The sequence below is a fragment of the Pristis pectinata genome, chromosome 8 (genome assembly GCF_009764475.1).
Source record: "Pristis pectinata isolate sPriPec2 chromosome 8, sPriPec2.1.pri, whole genome shotgun sequence".
In the NCBI taxonomy this organism is placed as follows: Eukaryota; Metazoa; Chordata; class Chondrichthyes; order Rhinopristiformes; family Pristidae; genus Pristis; species Pristis pectinata.
The window spans coordinates 70,782,515-70,795,089 of record NC_067412.1 but is presented as its reverse complement, the minus strand read 5'-3'; the positions used below and the strand labels follow the sequence as shown (position 1 = coordinate 70,795,089).

The window sequence follows — 12,575 nt, the reverse complement described above, 5'->3', positions numbered from 1 at the left end:
AGATTATGTGGATAGAATTATACTTAATCAGAAATTACCACAACATCCACTTCTTCTTTTGGCTGATCAAATCACCTAAAGCAAGCTGGTCATTCAAAAACTTAATATTCCAACTATTTCAGAGAACTCTGTACGGAATAAATTTAACAATTTTCACTATTACATTACAAAACCAAGACAATTAAAAGGTAAAAATCCTCCAAAATTCATTTTGATCACTGGTGCTTTAACATAGGGCAGTCTGCAGCTGATGTTCCTCCATATACAAGCTCTTCATCATCATGGGTTTTCTGACTCAAAGGCATTCACATAAAATATAATAGTTCAATATGCAAAGGAAGTGACTTACAGCATTCAGTTATGAAACATTTCGGAGTTAAAAGATTTACACAGTGCAGAAGTATTGAAGAGGGGCAGATACATTAGGGACATTTAAGAGACTCTTGGATAAACATGAATGATAGAAAAATAGGGGGCGATGTGGGAGGGAAGGGTTAGATAGATCTTAGTGCAGGATAAAATGTCGGCACAACATTGTGGGCTGAAGGGCCTGTACTGTGCTGTAGTTTTCTATGTTCTATGTTCTATGTTAACTGAAAATGAAAAAAATGATGGATTCCTTTATCTGTGTCAGAACTTGTGCTGCAAATCCCTGAGGTTATGAGTGACACAAAGTAAATGGCAAAGAAACAGAAGCCTCAGTTGGCCATTCAGCCCCTTGTGCTTGCTCTCACCATTCAATAAGCTGATGGCTGGTCTTTCTTCTCAGTGTCACCTTCTTTCTGTTACTTGAATCCCTTAATGTCCAAAAAAATCTATCGATCTCTATGTTGGATAATGACTGAGCCTCCACAGACTACTTAAATAGAGAATTCCAAAGACTCACCACTTTCTAGGTGAAGAGGTTTTATCTCACCTCAGTCCTGAATGGCAAAGCCCTTATTTTCAGACCACGATCCCTGGTTCTAGAAACCACTATCAGAGCAGCACAGTGGTACAGCAGTTAGTGCTGCCTCTTCACAGCTCCAGGGATCTGGGGGTGGGGGGAGGTGGGGGGGGGGGGTTGATTCTGACCTCAGATGCTGTCTCTATGTAGTGTGCAGTGTCCCTCGGTGTTACTGTGGAATCCTGCAATGTGCTACTATTTCCTCCCAAATAAGTGCTGGTAGGTTAATCGGCCTCTTTAGATCACCCCTTGTGTAGGTTAATGGCAGAAAGAATCAAAGGAGAGTTACTGGGCATTGTGTCCACTGTAGACCTATTGTGGCAAAAGGCAAGTTGCAGCGGGTCCAGGTCCTTGCTCAGGCAAGAGTTAATTCTAGCCATGACCAACCTCTCAAAGCACTTCGTCACAGTAGATGCGAGTGCTACCGGGCAATAGTAGTTGAGGCAGCTCACCCTGCTCTTCTTGGGCACCGCTATGATTGATGCCCTTTTGAAGCAGGTGGGAACCTCCGACTGCAGCAGTGAAAGGTTGAAGATGTCCTTGAACACTCCAGCCAGTTGGTCGGCACAGATTTTCCGTACCCAGCCAGGTACACTGTCGGGGCCTGACACCTTGCAAGGGTTCACCTTCTTGAACGATGTTCTCACATCGGCCTCCGAGACAGAAATCATCCATGCAGGTCCTGATGAAGTCGGTGACGGCCGTGGCATATTCATTCAGATCTGCAGATAACTCTCTAAATATGGTCCAGTCCACTGTTTCAAAACAGTTCTGTAAAGGCTCCTCCGCCTCCCGAACATACCTTCACGGTCCTCACCACTGGTGCTGCGGGCCTCAGACTCTGCCTATACACCGGGAGTAGAAATACAGCTAAGTGATCGGACTTGCCAAAGTGCGGGTGCAGGATGGCACGGTAAGTGTTCTTGATGGTGGTGTAACAGTGATTGAGTGTGTTGGCTCCTCTGGTTCTACAGATGACGTGTTGGTTCTAGTTGGTCAGAGACTTCTTTGAGCTGGCCTGGTTGAAGTCCCCTGTGATGATCGGGAAGGTATCAGGGTGCACTGTCTGTTGACCATGGTGCTCAGCAACTCTAACCATGAGGTGGAATGTACACCTGTACCAGGAATGTGCCAGCGATGGAATGTACACCGCTACCAGGATGATGACGGAGAGCTCCCTCAGCAGGTAAAACGGATGACACTTGAACGCCAGATGTTCCAGGTCATGGGAGCAGGACTGAGACAGAACTGCCACGTCTGTGCACCATGATGAGTTAATCATGAAGCAAACACCGCACTTCTGCCTTTACCTGATGCCGCCGTCTGGTTCATGTGGTGGACGGTGAAGCCCTCGGGCTGGAGCACTGTGTCTGGAGTGCTGGGGGTGAGCCATGTCTCTGTGAAGCAGAGTACAGTCCCTCTGGTACTGCAGTCTTACTCTGAGGACTTCAGCTTTATTTTCCAGAGACTGTACATCAGCCAGGGGGACGGTAGGGAGGAGTTGGGGGTGGGGGGGAGGTGGGTGGCACTTAGGGCCCTGCGCTTCAGTTTTACCTGGAACCCTCCCTGGCAGCCGCATTTTCTGAAACAATGGAGAGCTCCCCTCAGCTTCCAGCTGCTGCATTTACTACCTACTATATCCCTAACAATAAACTAAGGATAGAGGTGACAATGAAAGAGAATGAACGGAACCCATACTGAGGATGTGATAATTACATATGAAAATGGATTCATGTGCGCTAATGTTAGCGGAAGTTACAAGTCATTCTGGTGATTAAAAAGATGACTCTGGTGGGTCTGCTTCTGTCCCCAACAGCCTTTGAAAGCAGTAAACATCAACAGAGTAAAATTTATTAACAATCTTTTAAAAATGTTGGTGAGCTCAGACTCTTCCCCCATCAAATATCTCTGTGAGCCTTTACCAGATTTACCTCCAAAAGAACAGCGTTCAGGCCAAGCTCAGAGGACAGATGCAAGAGGAAGCAACCTACATCACGGGAGAGGAGTCTCGGGGAGCTGGCTGATGTGAGTGAAGATGTAGGAGAACAAGCTTGATGAGATCTGAAGCAGTGAGCAAAGTTACAAGAGAAATGAAATTTGGAAATCTGTATTGAGAATTTTTAATTTCTTGGTTTCTGTAATCCCGTGGTAATTATCCAATATTGAGGCAAGGTAGTTAGAAGATTTACAGATATTCCAATCAAGTGTTTCCACATAGAAAAACTTGGTGAGACAGCGTAGAATCAGGTTCTAGTCTCTGGGTAAATTTCATCTGGGATTCTTCAGCGCATCCAATGGTATTTTGGAATAACAATAACCAGGATATTGTGAAGGGTGGAATGTGTTCTGTGGTTCACATGGACATCAGTGATCATTGATGGTACTTGAACAACTTTCCTTTTTCAACCAGCTCTGCCAAACAAGTCCACCTCCTAGCAAATGTGGGATCTTGCAGTGCTAGAGGCAGCTTCTGTGATGGAACCAATGTATGTGAAATATGATGAGATCTCACTCAAATATGCCAAGCAAAAGCATAGATACATTCATGAGAATATTTCATATAGCTTTCAACTCAACCCCAGCCCACCCTATACCATCAATCATAAAATAAATTCAGAGATGAAATAATAAAATAATAACATGTTTTGCCATCAAAATCTCTGGTCATTGCATTTGCACAGAAGATGAAGAGTAGAGCTCTCATAGAGCACCTCAGTCACACACTCTCTCTCATTTTTAACAAAGGCTTGAATTGTTCCATTAATAAAAATAATATGCTTCAAAAATTAAAACAAACATGATTAGAGAACTTTGGCAGCATTCAGTGGTGTTGCTGGCTATTTGACAGATTTGTCAGCCAATGAGTCAGGGCAGATTCTCTGTGCTGTTGCCATATGGGGCAAAATTGGCCACTCCCAATTGGAAAGGTGCTGCACTGGACAGGACATAGTGATCATCAGGGGCGGCTGAGTATTAAAACTGGAATCACGATGGAAGAAATAGCATGGTCCAAGGGAAAGTGAGCAACAGAACTGGGGAGATCACCAATCAGCAGAAGATCCAGCTGAATATCTGGCCATGATGAGATCAAATTCAAATTAAATCAATCTAACAAGTTGTTGACCAGCACAAAGAAAAATAAGCAAAAATAACCTGAGTGTCATAAGTATCATGAAGGCAGCCTGACACATTGAACTGGTCAGGCCCAACTGCAACCATGTGGTTGGCTTTTAATATCTTCAATTGATAAATAATCCTCACAATATTATGAAGAAAATTTGCTAAACTACCAAGCCCATTTATAGAGTTATTTAAGAAACAAGTAACAACTGCACTGGGATGGATTTTAGACTCTTCTGGATGGATGAACCATGGTAGCCCAAATGGTTTTCCCACTGGTAAGTTTCTGTAAACATTAAATGATATAGGTGTGAACAACCACCTTTGTTCTCACATTATTCTTTATGCTTCAAGGAAGTTACAGTGCATGCAACAAGGGTGCGAAAGATGACAAGCAGCTACAAAGCTTGCTGCGTTTGCAATCTTTGAACTTTGTACAATTGCCACCTGCTCCTTATTACTACTTACCTTAAAATGTTTGACAGAGTTCAAAGGGTTCTGGTACCAACACTCCACTATATTGAACAATTAGTTTTTGTTAATTTTCATAAAGTAAATGGAATTAAAATGTTGATTTATGGAGACTAGATATGCTAATTATGTTGGAACAGTTATTAATGATAATCAAATATTCATAACCTAGAAATTAGATTATCTAGCACTGTTTATTTCAGTCCCATGTAATTTGTAATTGTACCTACCATGTAGTGAAACATTGTGAAGCCATTTCTAAGTCATTTTGCGTCACTCCAACAATTTAGCCAGGCACGTCCTGGCTTCAACATATTTCTATATCCAAAACAGTTTCCTTTTTGTATGTGCATCCAATTGCATTGCTGACCTCCGCATTACGACTGTTCAGGTAACGGAAATTCACCCTTAGAGAATTCACAAATCATTACGCAAAAATTTGAGATACGGAATTAAATCCACTCTTACAAAATTTATGTGAAAAAAAAGTAAATAGATAAACACAAATTTATTCTTTTAAACTCGCGTTTCTTGGCGTATGTGCAGATGATGCGGATTCGTGTTACAGGTAATCACGATCCAGACCGTTTTCTAGGAACAGAACCCCCTCGTAAGTCAGGATTGCCTGCATTCCCATGTGTTGCAGATGAAAATAATAAATGTTGCTCCAAGATTAACAATTTTTGGAATTCCTGGAACAACTTTGTCTGCAAACTGTGACATTAAACTGGGACCCCATCACGACTAATCCCACTCTGTCCTCACCAACTCCTTCCCAGCCCATTCAGCTCTGGCATCAACCCACTGATTGGCCTAACCTCAGTACATCAATCTCCCCCCAACCTTCCAACTGGCTCAGTCCTGTTCCCCCCACCTTCCTATCATCCCCCACCCAAACTTCTCCAGTCCCCCAAGGCCCTGATGCAGCAATCCTGAGACATCTTTGATGGAGTTACGATCTTCACCCTCCCCAGCTGGTTATCCATTTCCTGACCTAACTGTATTCCTGAACCAGATACTGATTTCTTCCTGCGACAAGGCTTTGAGGAATCAGGAAGTAAGTCACTTACCACACAATGATTACTCTCTGGCCTGCCCTAGGTGTAACTGTAGCTATTTGGCCAGTGCAGTGAAGTTTCTGGTCAATGGTGACTTCCAGGGCAATAAAATGTGGTATTTAACAATTTTAATCCCATTGCGTGTCATGGAGAGGTGGTTAGTCTCTATCTTGGAGATGATCACAATGTATGACGTGAATGTTATTTACCATATCATCCAACATTCTTGACAGATCTGAGTATTGCTGAACATAATGAAAACATCTTTTTCTAAGTTGTGAATTCAATTGAATATTGAGAAATCATCTGCAAATGTTCCCATTTCTGATCTAATGGAGGAAGGGTCATAGATGAAAAGGTTCAATGTTTGGGCCAAGGATACTACACTGAGGAACTCCTGCAATGATGTCTTAAAGCTGAGATGATTGGCCTCCAACAACCATAAATATCTTTCTTTGTGGGAGCCGGTGCAGATTTTTCACATTGATTTCAATTTTGCTGTGACCCCTTGACATAACATTCAAATGAATGTTGCTTTGAGGCCAAGAGCAGTCACTCACTCTTTTGGACCAATGTTGTCAAGGAGAATGGAACTGAGTGACTTTGGGCAACCCAAACTGAGCATTGCTGAAGGCTATTGGTAAGCAAGTGAAACTTGAAAACCTCGTTAATGACCACTTTCGTTGCATTGCTAATGATTGCTAATAAATGAATCCCCTTATATTCATTCTCTTCCCTACAAACATGCTGGTCTTCACTACATGTACTCTGATTGGGAGAGGCTGCAGTCAATTTGACTCAGCTTGGGACTAGAGTTCCCAGAGGTTTGCTTGTTTTGATAGTCAGCATTATTGAAATATAGGCTCACAGCAAATACAGTAAATCTATAAACACATGTGTGAACTGCATTTTATATTTATATTGAATGGTTATATAAATTTGACAACCAAAGTAAATTGCTGACGGTAAAGTAAATCATAATATTAGATCAGCAGTGGAGTGATTTCTATCTGCAGTGTTTCACTGAAGCTCAAGTCCAGCATGAACCACTTTCAGGCAAGCAGTATGCTGCAGATGAGAATTTACTTATGAATGCCATATTGGATCCTGGTCTGGTTGCAGGAATCCATATATAGTATTGTACCAGTTGTTGAGTTTGAGAAGTTCATAAACGAGTACCCAAGAGCTCTTCCACTGATATCTTAGGGGTCACAGCCACTCAAGGAAAGGCCTAAAAAATTCTTAGGGGGAGTTGTTCTGAGGCCAGGAGTCTCAGGGCAACTCCTGTTGGCTCTACAATAATAGCACAGTGATGCTAGTGTCTCCTGGCCAAACCACTCCAGGTACTGCTCCTCCCTCTCAATAGGTTTGAGGTGTGAGCTGGTTCTGTATGGGAATCACCCTTCTCACCCAGAGGACTCCCACTGCACCCTGACAGCTGTCAATCAGGTCCGTAGCTGGTTCAGATAGGCAGCACTGCCAGCCTATCAAATTCCAGAGCCTTTCTGGCAGGTTAAAAATAGCATCAAAGGTTACATATGTTGCTTTAACCAGTTTAACAAACAACATATGTGGACACTTAGTCCTTTACCATGCATATAAAAGATTTTACATTGTTCCCAGTCTTTTGTTCTTTATTTAGTTCATGCTAGCCTAATAGAAATTGCAGAAGCCACTTAAGCAATCATGATATATCGTGAAGACAGCCATTAACAACACCACATCCATTAACAGCACATTTTCTTCTAGTTCAGATACCATTTTAATAAAGGGAAACTTACAACATCACACACACAATCCACAGCATCATCAGCTAAGCAGTCAGTAATGGCCCGAAGGCTTCCAGCCCTGGGGAAGCAGACGCTTCTGGCTAAGCTTCTTAAAATTTAATGGCATGGGCACACCAAACAGTATTTCAGAGAATACCAAAGCTTTTGAAGGAAACATTATCATAGTCTGACATTCCAACTTGCATGCTGATTTGTTTAACATATGGAGACTGGTAGAGCAAATTAAAAGACCTTCCCAGTTCTGTGACCAGTTGGAATGACCTACACAGAACTTTTTTAATAGGAGCCAGTCCACTGTACAAATTAAAGAAACAGACATACTGGTCATCAGCTGTTTAAAGAGAAATGATTGCTAAAAGCTTTATTTTAGAATAGGGAAGCCTTAAAAATGGTCCTGAAATTTTGGATTGTATGTTGCTGAGGTGATGCCACATGGCACATTGGTCACCCAACTGATCCAACACTGAGGTCATCTTGAAATCCACAGCCAGCAATTTTAAATATCCATGGGGTAGGCAAAAACAAATCACATGACATCTTGCCCATGAAAACAATAAGACAGACACAGCCACTTGGGAGGAAGTAGCTGATGAGCAGTCAGAATGAGGACATGGAAATGAAAAAGGCTAAGAATGTCATTCTTTTAAAAGCAGAAGAGTGGCAACCAATTTGAGTGAGGAGTCTAGGAACCCAAGGTCAGAGAGACAGAGTGCATTTTGATCTCAAAAATGAATAGGTTAAATATTAAACATCTCAAACTCAACCTCAATCTACCCACCTCTGGGTTTAATTAAGATGAGAGAACTGGCTATAGCTAATCAGTTCCCAGGAGGTTGGTTGCCCTTTTAAATATTACATTGTAGCTGGCAGCCTTGGATGTAACCTTCAAGGTTTAACCCTTGTTGGCCATAGTTCTCAGTCCTCATGAAATGTAATGGAGAAGATAAGTGCCTTTACAGCACCACCTGTGGGCCTGGAGGAGAAGGAGTAGCCTCGCACTTCAAGTTTACCTGATTCCCTTTGATCTAATCAGTTGCCCATCAGTTCCTGCCATGGCACAAATATGCCGTTCCCCTAAAGATCACAGTTGCAGAGCAGCAAACATCAAGTGATTGCACAACATCACAGTATCAGATGACATCCTCAAGGAGTTGTATTGCCCCTTACTGGGCCTGAGACCTCTCTCTTAATCCTGTGGATTCCATTCTCCCAGCTTTTCTGCATCTTTCACAAAGATCCAGCATGCATTAAGAGGGAAATCAGGAGGGAAAAGAGAAGGTATGAGATGGATCTGGCTGGTAAGATTAAGAAAAATCCCAAGAGGTTCTATAGCTATATAAAGAGTAAAAGTGTGGCTAGGGAGAGAGTAGGTCCCCTTAGAGATCAGCAGGGCTGCCTATGTCTCGAGCTGCAGGAGAAAGGTGGAATCTTTAACGAATATTTCTCCTTGGGGTTTACTGAGGAGAAAGTCATGGTTGCTCAAGAGATAAGGGAAACTAGTGGAGATGTTTTGGAGGAAATTTATATTACCAGGGAGGAAGTATTTGCAGCCTTGCTGTGCATTAATGTGGATAAATCCCCAAGGCCTGACCAAGTGCATCCTTGGACTTTCTGGGAGGCTATAGATGACATTGTGGAGGCCCTTGCAGAGATATATGCTTCATCATTAGCCACTGGTGAAGTTCCCGAAGAGTGGAAGGTGGCTAGTGATGTTCTGTTGTTTAAGAAGGCTAGCAAGGACAAGCCAGGGAACTACAGGCCAGTCAGCCTGACATCAGGAGTAGGGAAGTTACTGGAGGGAGTTCTGAGGGACAGGATCTACCAGCATTTGGAGAGACAGCATCTGATTAAGGGGAGTCAGCATGGCTTTGTGCGTGGAAAGTCATGTTTGATTAACATTTTAGAGGTAACCAAAAGAGGTAACCAAGAGGGTAGGGCAGTGAATGTTTTCCATTCGGATTTTAGCAAAGCCTTTGATAAGGTCCCACATGGTAGGCTGGTCTAGAAGGTTAGGTACCATGGAATCCAGGGAGAGCTAGTTAGGTGGATTCAAAATTGGCTCAGAGGTAGGAAGCAGAGGGTGGTGGTTGAAATTTGTTTCTCAGAATGGAAGCCAGGGGTCAGTGTTGGGACCCTTGTTATTCATTATTTATATAAATGATTTGGATGTGAATGCACATGGCTCGATCTGTAAGTTTGCAGATAACACAAAATTAGGAGGTGTTGTTGATAGTGAAGGTTATCACAGATTACAGGGGGATCTTGATCAGTTAGGGAAGTGGGCCAAGGAGTGGCAAATGGGTTTCAGTACAGGTAAGTGTGAGATGATGCATTTTGGAAAATCTAACCAGCGTAGGACTTATACTATGAATGTTAGTGGACTAGGGAGTGTAATGGAACAGAGGTACCAAGGAGTACAACTGAATAGTTTGTTAAAAGCAGAATCACAGGTAGATAGAGTGGTGAAAAAGGCATTTAGCACACTGGCCTTCATCAGTCAGGGCATTGAGTACACAAGTTGGGACATTATGTTGCATTTGTATAAGCTGTTGGTGAGGCCACCGCATCTGTGTACAGTTTTGGTCACCCTGTTATAGGAAAGACGTGATTAAGCTGGAAAGAGTGCAGAAAAGATTTACGGGGATGTTGCCAGGACTAGAGGCCTGAGTTATAGGGAGACGTTGGCCAGGCCAGGTGTTTATTCCTTGGAACATAGGAGAATGAGGGGTGACCTTATAGAAATGTTTAAAATTATGAGAGGCATAGATAAGGTGGACGGTAATAGTCTTCTCCCCAGGGCAGGGGAGTCCAAAACTAGGGGGCATAGATTTAGGGTGAGAGCAGAAATATTTAAAAGGGACCTGTGGGGCAACTTTTTCACATAGACGGTGGTGAGCATATGGAACAAGCCGCCAGAGGAAGTGGTTGAGGCGGGTACAATAGTATCATTTAAGAAGCACTTGGATAGGTACATGGAGGGGTGGGGATTAGAGAGATATGGGTCGAATGCAGGAAATTGCTGAGTGGGCACCATGGTCAGCATGGACTAGTTGGGCCAAAGGGCCTGCATCCGTGCTGTATTGCTCTATGACTCTAAAGGATATAGATGGTACAGACCTCGACTGGGGGATGCATGGGTTTCACTAGGGATATTTGTGCTTAGCCTGGTGACCTCACTCTGACAGAAGCAAGTCCAGGTCAAGATGGAGAGAACACTGAAAAAAATGTTCAAAATGTCATTCCCAGAGGTAGGAATTGTATTTGAAGCACTGCACAATCTTCATGCTCGCAAACTCCTTATTGCCACTTGTCTCAACTGATCCTGTGTAAATATTGTCTTAATATTCCTTTCTAACCTCCTCCAAAGTGAACATAAGAGCAGGAAGCTCAGAGTTGCAAAGTCAATGGCCAAAATATTTCTCAATGAGCACATCAGAAGTCAACCTGGTGACCACGGGAAGGCTGAAGAACACAAGAGACTTCATGACAATTCACTTCCAAGCAGAAAAACAGCCTAAGTTCCTTAGCCCAATTTTTCTGCCAAACATATTATGTTTTTTTGAAGATATGTCAGAGAATTATTTTTCTCGGCCTACAACATCAGTATATCTGGACAGTGCCACAAGAAGCACAGACAATTCTGCCCACCACTTTTTGACCATCAGGGGGATTTTAACCCTGATGCAGTAGAGTTGGGGATGGGTGGGGGGAGGGGGTTATGCGAATGAACCACGTTGGCCCTAATCTACTGAGCAGTGAGCCCACTGAATTTGCCCATCACTTGCTGACTAAACTCATGCTTATCTTGAGCACAACCAACAGTAGAAACTCCCTCTCAAGGAGGCTGACTCTCACTTTATGGATAAAGATGTGCACAGTTCAGGGCCATCTGATTGTAAATCTCCAATAAAATGTTTTATGAGCTGGATAAGCCTGGCCCTAGACTGCACTATTATAGAGCAATAAAGACTGTGAATTGTTCGTAAATATTCCAAAACGTTCACAACCTGTTACAAATCGAGCATACTTTTAAGACTTCTTAACCTTATTTAAAAAATCAGGAGTTTTAATAAATCGAAATGCACAAATACTGGAAACAATTAAAAATAGTCGCCACACTTAAAGTAAGTCACTGAAGTAAAAAAGATAAATGACATTATACTTACACTTTCCCTCGTAGTTATTTCTTCTTATTTAAATGAATGAGCTTACTGTTTCTACATCAGACCTAAACTCTAAGTGGCCATTGGGATTGACTGACTCCTTTAAAAGACAACTCGCTTAAAGGTGGGAAGTTTGTACATTAATCCCATTTGATTCACTCAAGCTGCATAGCGGACTGAGGGATGTCAGTCCCTCAGTAGAAACTGCCCAACATTAATGGTCAGTTTTGTGTAAGCTTGTTATGCTTTCACTGCAAACAAGGGTTAAGGTTTTTTGCTGCAGTTGAAGTGCAGTGCTCAGACAACGACTTCTTGCTTGGGACCACGGAAATTTAATACTGAAGGCTAGAATTAAGGGTGCGGACTGCCATGGAGCTCAAGAGAATCTGTAGGCAATAATATTGCCCCTGAACAGTGTGTTAGAGAAGGTTCCCCAATGTCTGTCGCTTGCCAACATCCTTGTCCACAACCACCAACTATGTTTGGGCCTCATTATCCTCTCCTCCTCCTCTACTTCCTTCATCTTCCCCTCCTACAAGAGGACCTCAGACAGTGCCTTATCCCTCCTGATGGCAAACTTGTGTAGGAAGTAACAGATGGTGATGAAGGGTCGTATTCTTAGTGGAGGTCGGTGACCAGTGGTGTACCTCAGGGATCTGTACTGGGACCCTTACTCTTTGTGATTTTTATAAACGACCTGGATGAGGAAGTGGAGGGGTGGGTTAGTAAGTTTGCGGATGACTCGAAGGTTGGGGGTGTTGTGGATAGTTTGGAGGGCTGTCAGAGGTTACAGAGGGATATAGATAGGATGCAGAGTTGGGCTGAGAAGTGGCAGATGCAGTTCAAATCAGATAAGTGTGAAGTGGTTCATTTTGGTAAGGCAAATATGTTGGCGGAATATAGTATTAATGGTAGGACTCTTGGCAGTGCAGAGGATCAGAGGGATCTTGGGATCCGAGTCCATAGAACGCTCAAAGCGGCTGCACAGGTTGACTCTGTGGTTAAGAAGGCATATGGTGTATTGTCC

At 42.9% G+C, this 12,575-nt stretch overlaps 1 protein-coding gene across 1 annotated transcript in view; it reads left to right on the top strand.

The window, feature by feature from the left end:
* Positions 1-2,021: 2,021 nt before the first annotated feature.
* xpnpep2 (X-prolyl aminopeptidase (aminopeptidase P) 2, membrane-bound) overlaps positions 2,022-12,575 on the top strand; it is an 86,676-nt gene continuing 76,122 nt past the window's right edge. The window contains exons 1-2 of the mRNA XM_052022309.1: positions 2,022-2,132; positions 5,084-5,147. Of these exons, the coding sequence (XP_051878269.1) occupies positions 2,022-2,132; positions 5,084-5,147 (175 nt within the window). The remainder of the gene's footprint in view (positions 2,133-5,083; positions 5,148-12,575) is intronic.